Source organism: Larus michahellis, chromosome 5, assembly GCF_964199755.1.
Source record: "Larus michahellis chromosome 5, bLarMic1.1, whole genome shotgun sequence".
Taxonomy (NCBI): Eukaryota; Metazoa; Chordata; class Aves; order Charadriiformes; family Laridae; genus Larus; species Larus michahellis.
In genome coordinates, this window is record NC_133900.1 from 61,384,750 (window position 1) to 61,405,532 (window position 20,783).

The following is a 20,783-nucleotide window of genomic DNA, read 5'->3' on the forward strand; positions in this document are numbered from 1 at the left end:
TCAAGGGAAAACTGATTCCTCTGCCCCCACTCCTTCCTTGTGCTCGGGAAGGGCCCTGGGAGACAGAGGGTATGAAAAACTTGGAAACTGTAAATATCCAATGCCCAAGTTATGCTTAAATACAGCAGACCACTACTGTACCTGTAAAGTGTAATAGTAATTTAGATGACAGGCACTTGAAACTACTAAGCAAAGAAAAAAAAAAAGTAATTCCAAACCTGGATTGACAGTGATGCGGCCTGGCAGAAATGTCTGTTTTGTTGAAAAGGAACAAGACGCTGCTGTTCTGTTACCATCGTGCAGGGAACAAAGTGTGCGTAAGTTAAAATACTTTGTGGAATTGGCACTTCCCCCCTGCCTTTAAGTAAAAGTTGCTTGCTTGGTGAAAGATAGTTCCTTTGATGCCTTCATATGATGGGATAATTTAATGAACGATCAAAGATACATTCTATAGACAAGATTTTCCTAAATGTTATCCATCGCTAAGGGGAAGGACAGCAGAAGACCTTCTAAGCAGGTTAACTCGGAGACTGCCATTGATCTGCAGGGTTGTATTTCTCTGCTGAGATCATTAGACAACAGGCAAGAGAATCTGACACTTAGGAGTAGAAGCTTTGTCAGTCGTTACAATCCATCAGAAGAGATGTGCCTGTGAAATATGCAAATACGAACAGGAGAGGTACTACCAGCGGAGAGAGAGAGAATAATAAGTGATAACAAGGTACAGCTTCCTTCAGAACCTCCCAAGCAATCTCACTCTTGAATTCAGGTGTAAGGAAACAAAACTGAAGAAGATGCAGGGAAGGACTCCAAATATGATCAAAAGTCTAGAAGGCACCTATTGAAAAAAGAAACACTTGGGCTTGGTTAGCCTTACAGAACAAAGGCTGAAAAGAAATCTACAATTTTGGTCTATGCACACTGCAGGGGGCAAAGGGGAAAACAAGGAAATAAAAGGAAAAGATTCAACTTATCCTACAACTGGATATGAAGAAATGCGTAAACACTAGTGTTAGTAATATCTAGGCACATATCATCAGTGTGTTAGCAAGGTATTGCAGCAGAGTTAAGGTAGAAATCAAAAGGAGTTAGTTTTCAGAGCAAAGAGGTTTCTGTTTTTTAGATTCAAGTTTGCTTAGGAAAAAAAATTACGCGTGCATCTGCTTCTATAGTATACTAAGCCTGGTAAATGGTTAGGTCCTTTCCCTACTGTTTATATACCTAAAATATAAGCACCTGTAACCATTTAAAGACACTAATCAGGTAAAGCTTATAGATACGGCTCCAACCAAATACATTTGTAAAAACCAGTTCCACAGCAATACACAGCAAAATTAAAGGATAATAAAATATTGCAACTCAGATTTTTGGCAAACATTTTATAATTTTTATATAAAAATCTCAGTAAGAAACCAAGCAGAATATCTGACGGAAACATCTGCCTTACAACAAGTTCAAAAAAACCTCACAAAAGAAAAAGTGAAAAAAAAGAAAAAAAAAAGTAAAATCCCCCCCAAATCTTTTTTAATTATAAAGCAGAATATCAACAAAACACTTAAAATAATCTCAGATTGTTTGGCAACTCATCACATCATAACAAGAGACACATTTGATCATAAGAAAAGTTTAACTTTATATACAACTTCACTTGAACATTTGCTCTTACCAGAGTTAATATACATTAAAAAAAGATTCTGGCAACAATACCAGGTTCTATTTTTAATACCTGCGTATAAAATGTAACATAAAATGCTGAAGCTCTATAGTTAGGAGAAGTGACATTTGCTTTCAATGGGTCCCTCTGCTGAAAAAGACAAATACTGAAAGAACAGGTGTTTAGTTGCAAAATGAAACTGTCTCATTTCAGGGTAGTGTTGGCGGACTGTGAATAAATCTAACCTAATACTATTTATTTCTTGAGGTTGGTAGTAAATTCACAAGTGAAAATATAATCTAGGAAGATTACATTTTAAATTTTATACTTTGTCACAAATGTGAACAGAAAGGAGCCAAGTCCCTTTCACTATGCTAAACTACTTTAACGCATGCGAGAAAATATACTTTACCAACTGTCTGAGCATATTTTAGAGAACTTCAGGTTTTAAGACAGCCCTGGGGGAGCGGAGGGGAAGTTTCCTACTGACATCTGCATAGAATGTAAAATATATAATTAAAAAAACCTAAGGTATATACTAAAGTTTACAGAACAATGCTTTCCATATAATAAATAAAATGTCCATCATTGATTAGATTCATACACAGAGTAAAATACAACCTATTTTTACAAGTTTATATACAAAGTGTATTAGTAGGCCCAGGGGTGCCTCATGGGTTGGAAGCATCTGCATTAGCATGTCACATTGGGAAACCCCAACTTTCCAAGTCAGTGATAAAATATATAACTACTTTGTTTTTCATTCAGATACAAAGTAAACTTATATTTCATCTGAAATAAATGTACATAATATTCTGTATAAACAATAGTTTATAAAGCTGTTTAAAATGTAACTTAAAAGTACTGCATTGTTTAACTTAGACCTCTGAAACAAGCACGTGCAAATCCCTTTGCTTTAAAAAAAATAGAAGCACAGATGTTTTTTTTCTTTTTTTTTTTCCTTTTGACTCTTCCATGAACAGTACTAGCTGGTAAAGATTATCGTTTTGCTTTCTTCACTGGTGTCTCCTCTGTTTTCTGCTGGCCTTTCCTCCGTACCACTGTCGGGCTGTCTTCCCTTTTACGCTTGGTACACTGCACCTTTAACCTGAAAAACATTATTAATAATTATTTAACAATGGTAGGACCTGTAAAACAAAAAGGGTGGTCAGTCACAACCCTGGTCAGAGGATGCAATTGTCCATCTCTGATGAATTACCTGGATATATTATCTAAAAGCTTATACTAAAACATTATATACCAGCAGAGACCATAGGGAGACCCTGCACTCTCCCATCATGTCTTAGCAGGGTACCACATCCTAATTCTGTATGTTGGAGAGTGCTCCAGATGTAGACTCTGAGGCTAGAGCTCTCCTCCTTCCTCCTCTTTCTCTTGGAAAGACTTGTGGATTCTTAACAGAATATAATGAACTACATTATCTTGTACTCTGTCTCACAAAGACAGAACAGCAGCAACAGTGGCTTGTCTCACATACGCAAGAGGGAGTAAAGGGCAGCCATCATGTACCCTTATCTCTAAGCATCCGTATATAAACCCACCATGTTTCAGCTGCAATCAATTAGAAGTGTGGCTTCAACTCTTGGCCATTCATAACCATGTGAAGAAATTAACATGAGGGGAACTGTGACAGCTGATCAGTGCACGATACACATGTTCCTGAGGTTCAGTTTGAAGACACTGCCACTTTCCAGAGTGGATGACAACTAAACGTACTTGGCACATAGCCTATTTTACAGGTAAACTACAAGATGAACAGCAACCGTGCCTCACATTTATTACTCCCTTGGCATTTTATACTGGGATCTCAACTTTGGAAAGTGTACAAGGGAAGGACGGAAAGGGAAATATTTTCAAAACTCGATACAGGGACTTTCAGAGCTTCTCCTCTTTTATCAGCTGATCTTAGAAAGATCTGACACATTAGAATCATGTCATCGTATGTTGCTTTAACCTGAATTACAGCTGCTCTTCCTGCCATTCAGGAAAGAGTCACAGCTCAAGTTAAAATACTGTATAACAGCATTTTCAGATTCTCCCAAGAGGTTTTTGAGGACTGAGAGAAAAAAATTCTAGTCTTCAAAATGTTAGGAAGTGAAGAAAAAGAAAAAACGTAAACAGAAGAAAATCCTTTAAAAGCTTTTATATATCACAAGAGGAGAGAACAGCGCGAAGCTAGACTGCTGTTCAGATTGAGGCAGTATATCGCATATAAGGAAAGGATCAATGTAGTGGTTTCCAAAACAAATAACAGAAGTGGATTCAACTTTAATACTTACTGTGTCAATGGAGGAGATTTATTAATTTTTGTATCACTTGGTGATCTTTTTTTTGCTGCTAGGTTCTGTCGTTTTCTAGGAGAAACTGAACTTGGACTGCTGCCTTTAGAAGTTGCACGTGTGGTTGGCTTGCTGGGCTGCTTTCTGTAATACAAAAGAATGATGAATGTATATATAACAAAATGCTTTTACCAAGTCACTTTCTTCTTGCATTCCAAGTGCAGAAAATTAAGACTGCACAGTATTTGCAACACATAAATCAAAGTTGCCAAAAGAAACAGTGAAGAAAAAAATTTGCATGCTTCGAGACACAAACTGCAATGCCAAGCTGTGTATTTTCAAATCAAATGCAGAATCAAAAGGCTACTTTACTGACTACAGTCAGTCTTTAACTAAATAAAAATCTTAGCTCCAAATCTGCAATAATTCTGGTACATAAGTGCCCATGTTTGAAAAGAATAGCTTGTAGCAGCAGCAGCAGAACAAAAGAAGCAAAGGCAAACAGGCTGCAGAAGAAAAGAGAATTTGCTTATCCAGCATAAAGAACTCGTCTTAGCTTCAGTATCCACCAGTTCAGAAACATGAAAAACTGGTTACTGGTGATCAACTTCATAGTTTGGAAAACAGGTTACTTAAGTCAGAAAAACTGATAATCCAACAATACTGCAGATGAAGAAGCAGCCTCTTCCACAGAATTATTCCCAAATGATACTTATAAAATGCAGACTGTTTGCAGCACCTTAAGATAGAGATGCTTTGTTACAGTCAGAGCTAAAAGATAGCACTGGAAAGCTGAGACACAAAACAAACGCACACATCTGTAAGTCAAAAAGCAGATGCTTCCACAAGCAATTAGAATGAAAACACTAGTTTCTAAAATTTCATTACAATTTAGTGGTAAACCTTCACAATTTTTATTTAAATAAAGACTACGTAACTATTTTCTGATTCAGCTCTGAAATTATGAATTCAAGAGCATACTGTGAATAGTGCTTCCAATAAGCCCCAAAGGCTAACATATAATATTATATCCTTAGGAACGAAGTAAATCCAGTGATTTCACAGAAATCTCACGACGAACATAAAAACCAAAGCCCGGACTCCAAATCTGTTATGAAAGGCAGCAACATAAATTAAAACTTCCCAAAGCTGCTATCTTTCTTTCTTTCCATAACAGAGTCAAGAGGATGAGCTCTATTACAATTCAGTTTGCCTACAAAAAGGCAGACCTAGGCTAAGGGAGACGAACGGCTTCTTGAAAACAGAACTCTCGCTATCACACTAGTCTTTTGCAGCAAGATTGCCTTCTGGGCTTGCAGATCACCATACTGGAAACGAAATCCTCCAGTGCTGCAGATTCAGATATTAACTTGGATAATATTTGGAAAAAGAAACGGTCATTGAAAATTACACTTTCACCTTGTTCCAACTCCAAATATCAAATGGTCAACTGCACAGTCAAGTCAGAGGTCCTTTTTTGCCTAACAGAACCGAGTGCCCTTAGACACAACTTCTGAGAAATCACTAGGATGAAGACTGCCAACAGGACCAGTTCTTACCTTCTGACATATTCAAGTACATCTTTTGAGACCCTAACAGTTTCCTGCCTCCCCTTTTGTCTCTATATCCCTAGAAGAATGGTACTAGAACCAAAATTATTTGGGAAGCTCTCATCAATTTAAAAATAAAATAAAAAGAACAACCCAAAAACACACATCAAAACCCCCACAAGAAACAAAAAACCCCAAACAAACCCCACAACAACTGAGAACAATGTAGAAACCCCCCTGCTATTGGTGTCTCTACACGCAGTTACCTTTGAGCCTCTAATCTTGTGGCTGATCTAGTTGTGGCCCCAGAATGTGCTTCATCGTCTTCCTCACCATCTTCTTCCTCACCTTCCTCCTGCTCTTTTAGTTCATCTTCAGAAGACGTTAATTTCCGACGTTTTCTTTCTGGCTCCAGTGTTTCTGTCCATGTAAAATTTTACACATGTGCTATAATTTTCCAAAAGCCCTCCAAAAGGATATGGACACTTAGTTTAGAAAAGGTATTCTATTCACAAATCCCATTTTAAGTAAGTAATTTTCCATTTCCTTTATCCTTCAACATTTTTAATTCACACTTGTTTGACTTAATCTTGCTAACACATTCACCATGGTTTACTTATGCAGCTCATAGCCAGAATTCATAGAAAATTCATGAGGCTTTATAGAAGCATCTGGGATGTAGCAATTCTGACATGAGATTACAGCAATTTACACATATTTACATAATATTTATACTAGCTGTAACTCAATGATTTTTCCTCAAGAAAGGAAAATTGAATAAAGCTTATCTTGTTGCTATTAGTAAACCGAAAGGCACAGTAGTATCTTCTCATTCTGTCAGCAATAGCACAGTTTCATGTTTTTACCAGTTTCCTCTGACTGAACCAGAGAACGCCTGGGCTTTCTTCCTCTTTTACGCACAATCATTTCTGCTTTCTCAGCTTCATCTTCCTGACAAAATAAAATGGAAGCAAATAAGACAAGAACAATTTCATTTAAATAGAAGACAGTCATTTTTCATTACATACTGCTTATAAACTTACAAATGAAAATCGTTGCACTTACATTTGTTGTGTCTTTCTTATTAGATATGTCTGCACCTAAAAAGAAAGAACAAAACTTAATCCTGAACTTCAAATCTTTTGCCAATCAGTTTAAAAAGGAGTTCTTTCAAACTGCCAACTTTGCATAAACATTACAGCAGTTCAGAAAACATTTAAAGTCTATCTAATTTAGAATATGGCTTTGTTGTATTTTGTATATACAGAGACTGGGACAATGATTAATTTTTTTTTAAAGTAGTAAGGCTTTATATGACTGACATTAATTATTGCTTTGTTGCATATGCTGTTTTAATGGAAAAGCAAAAGTTACTTACCCCTTTTAACTACTGTTAACCAATTACAGAATGACAGAAAAATTTAGCTTAGAAAGGGCCTCTGAAGGTCATCTAGTCCAACCTCCTGTTCAAAGCATGGCTAAATTAATGAATCTGATCATACTGATGAAGATCACGTTCAATCCAATTTTGAAAATCTGTGAGAACACGGTCTCTCCGGGCAATCTGTTCTCGTGCTTAACTATGCCCGTGGTGAAGCACCAACATGGCTGTAGCTCAAAAAGACAATAGTTAAAACCCACCTAATACCTGGTACACAAATTACGCAACCTTCTCTGTTGAAGTACTTCTTATTTCCAATTCAGTACTTCTTACAGACCGGCCTGTGCATGTTAAAACGCATTTATAAACCTACAACCCATGTCTCTGGCCTCTCTCAGTGGTGGATGCTTACCACTTCTACCCTGACTAACTCTATGATAAGAAAGAGATTATTTTACAAAGCTTGAGCTTTGTCAAACGGAATTATCTGCAACACTGCAAGGATAAAAATCCTTAGGAACAGAAGGAGCGAAGCAACTTAAACAAAAGCAAGTTTTTATACCTTTTTTCCCTGCCATAAAATTGTTGCCTATTTTTGTTTTCTGAAAGCTACACAAGAGACAACACAAACTAAACCCATCACCAATCAGACTGATAGAACAAACAGAAGAATGTCAATGCAATGGCTCAAAAATAGACCTCAAAGAGCAGAAACATACTAAAATTCACACACAAGTTTTTTGGAGTTTCTCTGTCAAGATTATGGCGAAAAACCTTTTACACAAAAGCAAATGAAATAAAACGCAAAGATGTCTAACTATTCAATAAAGAAACGCAATCAAACACTGGACTGTCCACTGTATTAAGTGGACGTTAAGTGTATTAAGTATTTTACACAAAATACATCTAACATACAACCAACATTTACTATTTCTGTTCTGTTCAAAAGACAGATACTTCAAAATTCTGGTACTTTTTGGCAAATTTGTAGCAAAATGGCTTTTGATAGAGGAATACTCCATGTAAGTACAAGACATGCCTTTCTTAACAGACACAACCCTCTTTAGAATATGAAAATGCCTCAAGACAAGTATAAAAATAATAAGCTATAGTATTTAAATATCTTACTAACTTTACAGCAGCAACCACTGATTAGCGCAAAATAACTTTAGTTTCAAGTTCAGTGTCAGTATTACGAGAGAATGCTGCCTTCAGAAACCAGATAGATCTTAAGTGCATGAGTTGTACTGACTGAAAAGAAACTCTCTGCTGCCCACTCTATATGCGAGTCTGTCCCTGTTGCAAACCCTTGTGTGGAACACCCAGAAATTACCAGAATAAGTGAACTGCACAGAGGGATTCCACTTTGTTTTCTTTTCACTGCAGGGGTTTTCAACCCCTTTTCTCATATGAATGCTAACATAGGATGAAAAGCTTAACAGTGTATTTCATCCACTTTATACACTCTTCTTAATGTCACTATGACATCAACAGCCTTTTACCTGAAAACCAAAGTGTTACTTAACAGACTAAATCAAGCTTTAAGCACACAGGCAGGTGTCTGTCCTTTTGAATAAAAGGCAAGCCAGAATGCACTTTTACATCTTTCTCATGTTCTTGTCTGTTCTCTTTGCAGCTGATAGAAACCAAGTACCACACAGCCAGCTAACCCTCCAGCAGCAATTTTGGGGCACATGGATTAAAGCTGACATCTTAACAAATGCGGAGAAAATAGGAAATAGTCCATATGTGCAGTGCAGCCAGACTAATATCTCTGCAGAAACCTGAGCTTTTGGAAACTCCAGAAGATTTGTTTTGAAGACTTGTTTTCTCAGATTTGTTGCATGAATGTTTGTATTTGTTTACAAAGCATTTTTTAACCTGCCTTTCAGGTTCGTCCACTTCCTTTAAAGTATATTTTATGAATGCCCATAATTAAAAAGAAACATTGAAACAACCAGTGCAGTTTAGACTCCATGCATGCGAAAAATTAGCTATGTCACCTAAAATTCACCAAGGTTTGACCTCTTACAAATCACAGATGCTTGAATGGGAGAGAGAAATAGGAAAGTATCTCACTTTATTTTTTGAATAGTTTGAAGCACTAGAAGTACATTTCTGAGTAAAGTGAAGTGGTCATCTTACAGCACTTGTGAAAGGGGAAAGAAATACCCCCCAACTAAGCTCTTTGGACACATATCCACAGATAATCCAATTAACTTAACGAAGTTTGAAATTTTAAAACAGTTAATGTAATACGTATGAAAGAAAATAAGCAGAAATGGAAAACAGTCACTAAGAACGAGTTTCGTGGGGCACCTACCTACCTCTGAAGCTCTGCCATGTGCCTATGTATACAAACAAATTATTTAGTATATTTTGCAATGCATTATTCAGCACTTCACAGTGCTGCTGCATCTTTGAAATAAGTTCTGCTCTTTTTTAAAGTAAAACTCAGTAGGAATTATGGACAAGTCTTCACTGTTCTGTTTACTCCTATGTTTTCACACGTTGATAATACTGACTGCCAGAGATGATGTTTAGGAAGGACCCATGTGATTTTCTTGAAAACCGTCTTCTATTTCTTCCATCTTTTGTTTTATTTGTTAAAGTAGGTATCATTTGCTTACCTGTTTGAGGTGTTTTTCCTCTACTTGCAAAGATGGGAAACTGCAGCTGAAAAAAAAAAAAGTTGTTTTTTTAATTTAAAGAAAATCAGAAAAATCCAGGATTGTAGTACATAAACACTGAAGCTTGCTCTCATTCATAGTAGAACTTATCTGCAAATTTAGAAATCATATCAGTTCCAGTAACCTAATTGACACTAAAGTCATTGCAATAAAAGACACAAAGTTAAAAGCAGTTTCACTCAACCACACTTCTTAAAACTTAATTGTCAACAATACAAAAAAAGTTCAGTGCAGTCACTTTATGTAATCATCACACATACAGATTTGCAGAATTATAAATCGTGAGAATCTTGGATTTACTCTGAATGTAGAAAGAGCTATGTATAATTACATAATCTCCTATGATGACCGTCCAAAAAAAATCCCGTTGCTTTCATCACTGAACACCACCACTAGGACGTCTACGCTTCCTTTGAACTAGCAACATGTTCTCCAAGCAGCCTAGGGGAAACTGTCATGCAAAGATAACAGCTCACCTTACAGAACCCTTATCTCAGATGGAGGGGAGATATTCCTCCTCCTGGAGCCAGCCTGTAACTGACTGACACACCAATCAGTCAGCACTAAGAGGTACAGGACCTTTAAAATAGTCAAACTAGAACAAGATGATTCTGTTCCAGTACTAAGGGTGTCAAGGTATATCTATTTTGAGGGGGATTTTAAAATTAGACTTAATTCTTACTTAAAAAAAAAACCAACCACCACCCCACAAAAAAAATCAAAACAAAACAAAAAAACCAAACACCAAGAAACACACCAGTTCAAATTAGATTTCATTAAATTAATATTGTGGAAAGAAAAAAATTGATTAGGAAAGATTAGGAATTCTGAAACAAAACTCCAGCAGATCTGTAGAAGGGACAGGACTCAAATGGCTGCCTGAAAAGCTGCCGGGACAGAACAAGCAGGGAGGAGAACTCCTGCTATCTGTAGCCCTGGGAAATTCCCAAGACTTCTGACACCCACGCCAGCTGGCACAGCACCAGGCAAGCCGACAGAAAACATGAGTTTCAATACAACTTCATTTTTAAAATCACCTCTTTTCTATGCAATAACTCTGATTCTGACATACAGGAATTCCAAAGAGAGGAGCCTTCCACCAGAAGAAATCCAACTAGTTGTACTCCACAAGTATGCCTGATCCATTACTACCCTGTGCTGTAATCCAACTGGATTACAGAAACACTCCCAACAGGATACTTTCTTCGCGGTCCATGTACTTCATGTGGGTTAAGAAATTAAGATATTGTTGAGTTTTAAAAGACAGAGGTATGTTTCATGAGCTCTTAAGTTATTAACCAGCATGTGTCTAATCTTTTGAAGGAACCGTACACACTGTAATATAGATAATACAACTGCATTACACAATACTTTATTTTACAGATATTAAGAGTTACTATGAGCTATTATTAAGATAGGTTCAGTAGAGAAAAAATAATAATCTCAAGTTTTCAAAGCAAAGTCACACTCAATCTTCAGGCCAAAATGACTCTCAGCACAAATTAAAGACACGTGTGCACACGATCAGAATTGCACCCTGCATACAAGTATATTGCTAGCCAGTGTAACACTTAGATTTGAATTAAGTATGTTGTACTAAGATTGATTCTGTTCGGTTATTTGCAGTGTTAATAATATAGAATTAATAGTATAATTTGCTTACAAAGTTCAGTTGTATTATTAATACTATTAATACCATTAATAATTTTGATTTGCTTAGACTGAAGTCAATTATCAAGTTTTCCATAAGATGTTTCTGACATACTGCTAACTGTTAAACAGATAAATGGCTCTTGAATCACTGTGTTTAAACGCACCCAAACAAAATAAAGGCACTTACATTCCCAGTGCTCATATCAGCTTTTGACTCCCCACCTGAGGGAAGAAATACGAATTCAGAACTTGAATGTCACTATTTTCCTTGTTTTTCCACACAGGTTATTATGAACTACTTACCACCAGGCTGTACAGCTTCAAGAGGGTATTTACGAGGCCTTCCCCTTTTCCGTTTCACTATTACAGGCTGATTTTCCTATTAGAAATACAGGACAAATATACTTTTGTTACTGTAATTGACATTTAGCATTTGAGCAGTATAATACAAAGACTGCTGCTGTCTTTATAATGAGATAGTAGCAGAGGTAGCGCTTGTCAGTTTAAAAACAGAGATGAGGCAGGTTTCATAGGAAGAGACACTGCCTGTTATGAAATCCATTGATAAAGCTGAAAAGAAACAAGACAACTCCCAATTATACAAAGTTGTCCACGGCTGGCCTCAGGCACAAAGCATGCCTGAGACCGCAGTACCTTCTGTCCCCTTCCCCGCAACAACTCTCAGTTGGTCTCACAAATGCTGCTGGCTTACCCTATATATCCCACCACATCTTTTTAGTCTTAGGAAAACTCCAAACTTTGTATCTCGTGAGCCCCTTCTCCCAATGCCATACAACACGGGCTACATCTTAAAACAGTTGAGCAAGTGCTATTAAACAGTTGATATTCCAGTTATCCCGATATACAGATCGGTGACATTCTCTATATAAACAGGGCCTTTAGTAAGAAAGGCCCCTTACTTTGAAAGGCAACTTTAAGTAATGAATATGGTCAGAGGTTCAGATCACAAAGATCCCCAATCTCAGACCACAAAATCCCCACTAATAGACTTTCTCCTATTTACAAGGGAACAAGGTTAAGTGTCTCATTCAGCATTTACTGACGTCTAGCGACGTCTCCCCCCCTGCAATGGTTCTTGGTGACTCAAGCCTTGAGTGAACAAATGTAACAATTTGTTCTTTAAATTTTCTTCCACTTCCAATTAGAGACAAAAAAAGCAAACAACAAAACCTAACGTCATTATGAGAACTGTGTCCATTTCTAGGGATCAGCAACAATTTTAATCTCTATTGTTCAGACATCTGTTTACAGCCACCACTGCAGAATATCACAAGTATATGCCTAAGAGATAACATAAAGAGTTTTAAAATCGTTGAGTGATAATATTTTTCTAAAGCCGAGTCATACTTGCTAGTGACTAAACTGCCCACATCTTAATTACCAGGTTTTCAGAAAACATGATTTCTATACAATGCAACTCCATAGAATTGCTTTCTATACAATTTATAAGTTCTATTAAATGCAGGAAGGGGAATTATTTCTAATTCAATAATTAGCCATTGATGTCTTCTGGTCTACGAGTATATACTTTGTGACGCAGAAGAACTACGCGAGTCTTTGGCACTTTACAGTACCAAATAAATTTTCACACCCAATTCTGTGTTGGTGAAGTCAAAGCTTTAGTACTTATTTTCAGTCTGAACCTGCATTATCTCAGTTAGTTAACATGAATAAGACCACTCACCTCTGGAGAATTTTCATTTGATTCTAGACCGTGCTTTTCCTTTTCAGGAATGTCCAGAGATATTTCCTGTTCGATGGTAAATTCATCTTCATACATACAAAAAAAAAAAGCAAGAAGAGAAAAACTGTACACCTTTATTTTATTAGGCAAAGAAAAAGGTACAAGCCCCAACCTCTGCACTGAAAGCATTATTTAATTCCGTAGCTCAAAATTCCCTAAAAACATCCATCAGAAATTAGTGCTATTTGCCTTGTAGCGACAATATATTGGTCTGCCAGAATGCTTCCCTAACACAAGATGAGTTAGACAGATCTTCTAATTTAAGGTAAAAACAAAAGCTCAAGAGTGTGACCCACTGTAAAATGGCAAGACAAATACAAGCCACTGTTGAATTTTCTCCCACGTTCCATGAAACAGGAAGCTGAGGAGACAAGCTCACTGAAGAACGGTTTCAGACTTGCCAACATGCTCATTGCAGAGACAAAACTATTAATAGGTCAAACTACCATTGGGGAAGATACACTGTTCACACAAAGATAGACTGAAGTTACATCAAAGACAACATTAGCACTGTGAACACATCATTTTTTATTATTTATTTTAGTACAATTAATAAGTCAACTATGACAGTGCAACTTGCATACTCTTTCCTGGTTGGTTTCTCTACCGAAACAAACAGGACTGATTTTGATGGCAAGTACATAATGATTTCTTTCATGGAAGGACACCTCTTATTAGTGGCCAGAGTTGGGAAAAGTTCTTGTCACATACCCAGATTGAGCTATTTCCCTATCCACCCGTTTATTTGCAATTAGCTTTCCTACCCAAGATACATACTGAACCAATAATGGAGCAGATGGGTGACAGCACAGCAGAAACATCAAATCTGCTCTCACTATTAAAGGAACGAGGATTAACGCATTATTTGATAGCAGCAATAGAACAGACAGCCACTAGAGAATATATGCAAGTATTTACTGGGATCAAAGTTGCTGGGACCAAACTGGAATCAAGTTCCTAATTTCTCTCAGAATCATTCAAATGGAAACACATAAGCATTCAGTATGGGTTCAGAAAATTGCCCAGAATGGGCAGTTTCATTACCTTTTTCTTCCATAGTCCTTTTAGGAGGTGTATGCTTTACATCAATTTCTTTGGATGCTTCTGCTGTATCACTCAAGCTAACTTCCTAAATTATTTTGAAACAATGAAGAAAAGAGCATCTTACTACAAATTAAAGATCATTGTCAGTTACTTACACTAAAAAAACCAAAACAAAATCACAAACAAAAAACCCACACCCCAATACATGAGTAGTTATTTTATTCATCAAGATTTTGTAAAAATCTTAAAAAATGTGATGCTGAGAAGTTTCATCAAAATCAATGGGTGAGATAGTACCAAATATTCTGTGTGTGCTGTTAAAAGGAACATCTATTTTGTCCTGAATTTCGGTTTTGACTTAGAAGGGCTCAGTGCAAACCCAGAACTCGGATAAAGTCTGATACCCTCTTGCAGATCTCAGACCAGTATGACCATGAAGATGCTCAACTGACTGGACAGCTGGGCTCCAGCAATGCTCCGTGCAATCCCAGGCTCCTTAACTATTACACAGATTGGTCCGCCACAGCTCAAAGGGATTCAGGTGCTGTGCCCAACACCACAGACCCCCGCCTTTTCATTTTTTTTTAATTGTCTGCCCCTTGAAAAGTGGGTAGCATTCGATAGTTGGTTACTTTGCATTCAAGACAATGCAAAAGTAGTTTACAGTCAATAATGAAAATACCTCCCAAAATAAACTGCTACAGAAATAATAACTTAAGACTCCCATCTTATTTACATTACAATCGTAGAACATTAAAAAGAATGTTCTTGAAAATACCTTGATGTTATCAGGTTTTGTGTTGGAATTTTGCTCCTCATCTTTCCTCACATCCTGAGCAATCAGCTGGCTGCCTGCAAAAACAAACAACAGTTCAAGTGCTACAGAAGAGCCTTCTGCATTCATCAGATTTTGATGCGACTTTTATATCAGCTCATCATTAGTGTGACTCAAAAGATTCTGACAAGTAGCATCTTCTTTACAAAAATATGAAACGAAAATTATGCTAACCCCGCTTTGAAAAGGGAAGACAAAACAATTACAAAAAAGAACTCCATGTTACTTGTTATGTTATAGATGGGGTTTAGGTTTTTTTTGGTGTTTATTTTTAAAGATAAGCTAAACATTGAAATTTGACAGGTACCACACCAAGAAACAGAACATCAACCTTAATTTAACTTACCCAGAGACAGAGAAAGCAGTTAATGCTAGAGTGGGACACTATAATGAATACAGCATGGCTTCTAATTACCCACTTCATCAAATCAAAATTTTAACAAGCAGAATAAAAACTGCTATTAAAAAAATGACATTATTAATTATCCTAATGGTTCTTTTTTAATTGTTCTGATGCTGAAAAGACAAAAGCAGTTGACAGCAGAGCTTGGATATTACGTAGTCAAGTCTCATTATGTCAACAAAATGTCTAACTTTTCTAAGTTAATTTTATCTATACTTTAACTTAGAAATGTTTATACCATTCAATGGACTGACTTCCTTCTCACTTTTTGCTTCTAAACAGATAAAAGGTTACACTAGAACTTGGTTCTTTCCAATCTAATAGAAGGAAGAATCCAGCCTCACTACTGAATGGCTAGATTTTCCTCTGATGATCAGCTTTCCTCAGCTTTATATTCCTTCCTTCTGTTTTATTTAAAAAGGACAAAATTTATAATTATTTTGGAGACTAAACAAAAAAGTTTGTTCACTTACAATCAAAAAGATTATTATAATACACTTCCACGCAGTATTAAATTTGTTACCATGTTTTTATAACATTAGTATTAAAAGTTGTTTTGAGAAGAACAATTGCTTTGGAGTTCGGAATTCCCCATGTTCCATTCTGTCCTCCAAAATACCATTTTATGGCCTAATTGCAGTAGAACTTTGTTTTGCAGCAGCAAAGCTTTACACCAGTTTGTGTCGTTCTCTATCACTTACATTTTTCTTTATCCATTGTTCCTGAAGATTTACATTGTATTCCTCTAGATCTATGTTCTTCAGTTACTGTATCTGAGTTTTCCACCTACACAACAAACACAAAGAAAGATAACTCCTTACCTTCTTTTTTCCATAAACTTTATAAACACAGAAGGGAGACAGCTTTTCCTACCTGCTACTTTCAAGTAGAACATGCATGAAAATGGAAAGCAGCAGTATTACAAAAGCAAGGTATTCCTAGAGCTCAAGCAATGCTACTACTGTAGGATAGCACCATGAAGGAACTTCTGACTCGTAGTATTTTCAGAATTTCTAATTGATGTTTTCAATGAAAAAAAAGTCTCAGTTTTAATGAAGCACTTAACGTGCTTTAAAAGCAGTTTATCATGGCAATTCACACAAAATATTTTGGATTTAAAAGGATACTCTCCTACATAGAGAAACAGAAGTATCTCATTAGCACTAGAAATGTGGCCAACCAGCGTTACAACATAGCAATAAACAAGCTTACTACTCAAGTTTAAGAACCACAAACACATTTTTAGCTTGTCATCTGTATTAAATGTCTTGTTTCTGCTCCATAAGAAACACTTTACATTTGCAACTTTCCCAGTCATTGCTTTTATACTTATAAGCTCCAAGTTCTTGTGAAATCACAGTAGCCTGCATTAAAAAAAGCAGGTTTCTAGTCCTGATCAAAAGCCCCAAGAATAATCCCTATTTTTGTCCTCTGTTCTCAAGGAGGACAATTAAGCTTCTCTCTTCTGCCAGTTAGCAACAGTCTTGAAATAGTCATAGACTGTGGAACAACAATACAAGAAGATTTATTTACTGGCAAATTTGAAAGAATAATTAGACATCAACCTACACAGCTGCACAGTCTCAATATACATAGGCTCTGCATATACAAAAATAATATTTTCCTTTAGAGAATATTTAATGTAAATAGAAGTAAATGCAAGTAAGGAAAAAAAAAAGAGGCAGCACAGACTTGGAGAGTAAATTTAAAACCCAAGAACTTACATGTAAAGTTTCTCTTTCCAAAGCAATTTTCCTCTGCAGCAAATCTATTAAAAATAATTACAAAAATAATCAGAAAAGCTAAGCAAGAGCAAAGTATCATAGTATCCTCTACTTCACCTCTCTGAAAGGATTCCAGACTGCCTGAGACTCTATAGAACTTACTTTCATGCTGGATCATAGGATGAAGTAAACTGTCATGAAAACTATAGTGTAACATTATGCTTCCACAGACCTAAAGTTCGCCTAATTGTACTAGTGGGACCTGTAGCTCACACAGTGCACATACGGAAATTGCCCAATTGCTAGACTCTACTGTACTCTAATTCTGTCTCTGATATGGAACGCTAAGGCTCTAGTTTATCACAAAAATGGGGAAAATAATTATGAATTATAGGAGCTGATGAGTGCTCTGCACTTTTGAAAAAAATTCCCTAACTTTCAAAGCCATTTCATATAGATACATGAAGAGAATCATAAAGAAGCTGCTCCATGGAGCGTTCTACAAAACCCTTGAAGTCTGATTCATAAAGGCACTGGATTAATATTTTAATTAAAAAAAAAAGCTGCCAAAACATTCCAAGCAGTTTTCCTTTCAGCTACAATAAGAACATAAACCTACGATCCAATAAACCCACTTTATTCTACATAGAATTTTACATAAGTTGTAGCTCATTTCTTAAATATACACGTTTTAGCAACAATTCTTCCACAGCTATACTGTTTAGTTGCACAACATCTTTCAATTTTTAAAGCAGTGTCAAATGAAGAGCTAGATCCTACCCACTCAAACAGCAATGATTTGTTTACATTCCAAGGAATCTTGGACTACTAAACTACTGTGTCTGTTGTTCATACTCATGACAGGACACACATTTGTCTTTTAAACAACTTCCTTTTACGTACGTTGAGCTATATGTATATATGCATGAATATATATATATATATATATATATATATATATATATATAAAGAGAGATTATTGTGTGGTGGGGGAGAAAAAGAAAAAAAACCCTCTACCAAGAGCTATAAAGCATTATTCTTCAGTGTGCGTCATATCCAACATGATTTACACAACAAATGGATTTTTGTTAAACATTTTACATGGAACAAGATTATCACAGCTAGTTCAATCTGCACATTTTAAGTTTTAAGTACTGTCTGTCTGGGTGACTGAGTGTTGTGAAGTGGCACAGTTTTTCAGGCACTTCAAAGAAACCTCACAATAAAGAAAAACTGGTTACAGTTTTGGATCTGCTGTCCTGAAGACCGCATTTTTCTAACCCATTCTGAGGGTTTACATTTTCTTTCTTATGAGCAAAGCATTCCTCTTATTACTTAGATGAATACACATCACCATTAAACCAGGTATGTGAATTTGACCTAGCACAAGAATAAAAAGGAATCTGAACTTTTATACCAATGCTCATATCTCACCTTACTCCTAGTTTTGCCTTCTATTTAGTAAACAGTTATTTTGGTATGCATGTCTAAAAATTTGCAGGTGAGCTTTACAGTGCGTCCTTTTATAGCATTTAGGTTTTTATCTGCAACTTTCCATAAGAGGAAATGCATCTTTAACCTCTTTGGACTCTATATACAGCAGTATCACTGGTACCTCTTGCAATTCACTTTGGCTTTGCTTGTTACTCCATTAACTGAGGATTAACTCTCAGCTGGTAGTATTATAAACATCTTTGTAATGCATCTGGAGCACAAAATCCATCAAAATGGGAACAAAGCAGGGGTTTGTTTCTGCTTTAATAGGAAAGCCAAACAATTGCAACATTTTTAAAAATAATGTGGTTTTGGGAAACATATTTTTTTTTTCTTCTGTTTAAGATCAGTTTAATACTTGGAAAAGGAATTACTAAGCACAGATACAAGTTGACTAATTGAGATTTCTAGCTATGTGATTACCTACTTATAAGTGCTCTTCAAATTTCAGTGGTGAACAAAAAAGAAAATTAAAAATCTTTCTGTAAAGCCTCTGTGACTTCAAGTCATGCACTATTTACTGTTGTCATGTCCTCAAAGGGCCTGTCACAACATCCGAAATAAGGATGTTCTAAGTTTAGAGGGAAGAAAGCCATTCTTTGGCGAAGTTTCTGTATCTTTCCCAAGCAAACTTTTTTCTGTATTTATTGCTTTTAAACAGAACATTAGCAGCTTGCTACTTTGAAATTCTAAATGCTTTCCACCTTGCTTTCAGCATAACATATTGGAGGAGAAAGCTGATGCCCCCCCACCCCCTGCCCTTTCTCACAGACCAAATGCAAAGCCACATGAGCTCCTAGAAACATTTCAAGAAGATTTCTGCAGGCTTTGCTTCAACCTCTTTGCACGTACCAAATCTACAACCCCCACATCGTAAATAATAGTCACATCAGTATGAAAAGTAAACTGCTGTCAGTATAAAAGTCACCTTTTTGAAACTCTTTAGTAGGAACATCCGCACATCCCTCTTCGCTTCTTGGAGTTTCAGGCTGCTGTGGCTAAACACAAAATCAAAGGAAACAAAAATATCGCAGACATCCAGAACAAGTATGTCTCATTTTTCCTCCCCCTCATGTCATGATGAACATCGTCTTATGATCTATAAACTCATGGTTTTTTCTTTTTTTTTTTAATTTAAGTTGCAGATCAGCTATATGTTACCAATGCATAGATAAGTACACTCAGATACACTGCCATGTGAACATGGCTACACTGACTCTAGGATCATCGTATGCTGGCAAACAGTACAGCTGTTTGCAGGTGGAACTCAAATCAATAAAACCCACTACACACTGAAGCTGACTTGGATTTTCCTGAAGTGCATCCCAGGCATCCAAACCATGTTTCAGAAATACTCAACTGGTCTGCCCTGGAGCTGAAACCAGTAACCCTGTGCAGATCCATCCTTTCAGAGATGTTTGGGAGCCTCTGAACCATGTTCTCGCTCAAAATGCTTATCATCAGAGTTTGGCAAGATGCGAATACATAGATTCAGTCCTGCGTTTCAATGAAGAATTAACCCATCTGGAATCCTGGCTAGGATGGGCCACAGCACAGACATACAGAGAGGTTCAACTTTGGTCTTAGACAAGCTATAAGGGACCATGAGCCCCAATATCCTGGATTATCCAGGATGCGCTACTCTTCTGTTACAGCAGATAACGTGCTGTAGTTAGCACAGCACAGAACGGCAGCAAGTGTTCCTCAAACACATAGTCTAAAGACTGGCACAGAAGTGACAGAATGAAAGAAACAGCAGCGTACCTTCATAATCTCAAAACACAGCACATTAACAATTGCCAACTGTAAGTGCTAAGGCATGTATGACTATTTTACGAGTACTATCACAAGAAACATGCATACAGTATGACCACTTCTAAAAAAAGCAAACTTGGATGTTATGGTCACGGGAGGAACACGGCTGGGCAGGGAGGAAGGGGCAGGGATTGGTTTTACCACAGAATAACACGGACAGCCCACAATTTAAATGCCAGCTGCTTAGAAAAGCACAGCCGAATAATCTGAAAAATGACCCTTTGAAAGTTTTCAAGTTCAAATGCCATTTTTCTGCACAAAAATAAAAAGGTATAGTAAGAAACCCTAGCAAGATATAATTATACAAGAAATAGTATAGTCAAAATTTTCAAAATAACATAAATACCTCTTCAGTTCTCAAGTTAGTTTCAAATTCTAGTTCTTCTGCCAACTTTGGTAAAGCTGCATTATTGCCTAATGAAATACAAATATGTTAAGATTATTAGATTACATTATGCTGTATTTATCTCATGCT

At 36.5% G+C, this 20,783-nt stretch overlaps 1 protein-coding gene across 3 annotated transcripts in view; it reads right to left on the minus strand.

The window, feature by feature from the left end:
• Window positions 1-1,364: 1,364 nt before the first annotated feature.
• The window catches only part of BOD1L1 (biorientation of chromosomes in cell division 1 like 1), a 36,966-nt gene continuing 17,547 nt past the window's right edge, over window positions 1,365-20,783 (minus strand). Inside the window, exons 11-25 of one of the 3 annotated variants that reach the window (XR_012587062.1) lie at window positions 20,655-20,722; window positions 19,422-19,491; window positions 17,000-17,043; window positions 15,977-16,061; window positions 14,816-14,889; window positions 14,038-14,122; window positions 12,934-13,019; window positions 11,532-11,607; window positions 11,416-11,450; window positions 9,516-9,561; window positions 6,570-6,604; window positions 6,371-6,455; window positions 5,771-5,970; window positions 3,955-4,098; window positions 1,365-2,762 (exon numbers count right to left, since the gene is read on the minus strand). Coding sequence is in view for 1 of the 3 variants with exons in the window: in XM_074587612.1 (XP_074443713.1) it covers window positions 2,654-2,762; window positions 3,955-4,098; window positions 5,771-5,924; window positions 6,371-6,455; window positions 6,570-6,604; window positions 9,516-9,561; window positions 11,416-11,450; window positions 11,532-11,607; window positions 12,934-13,019; window positions 14,038-14,122; window positions 14,816-14,889; window positions 15,977-16,061; window positions 17,000-17,043; window positions 19,422-19,491; window positions 20,655-20,722 (1,196 nt within the window). In the remaining 2 variants the exon portion in view is untranslated. Of the gene's footprint in view, window positions 2,763-3,954; window positions 4,099-5,770; window positions 5,971-6,370; window positions 6,456-6,569; window positions 6,605-9,515; window positions 9,562-11,415; window positions 11,451-11,531; window positions 11,608-12,933; window positions 13,020-14,037; window positions 14,123-14,815; window positions 14,890-15,976; window positions 16,062-16,999; window positions 17,044-19,421; window positions 19,492-20,654; window positions 20,723-20,783 lie in introns of those variants that run through there. The other 2 variants (XM_074587612.1, XR_012587063.1) reach the window with 2 other exon arrangements.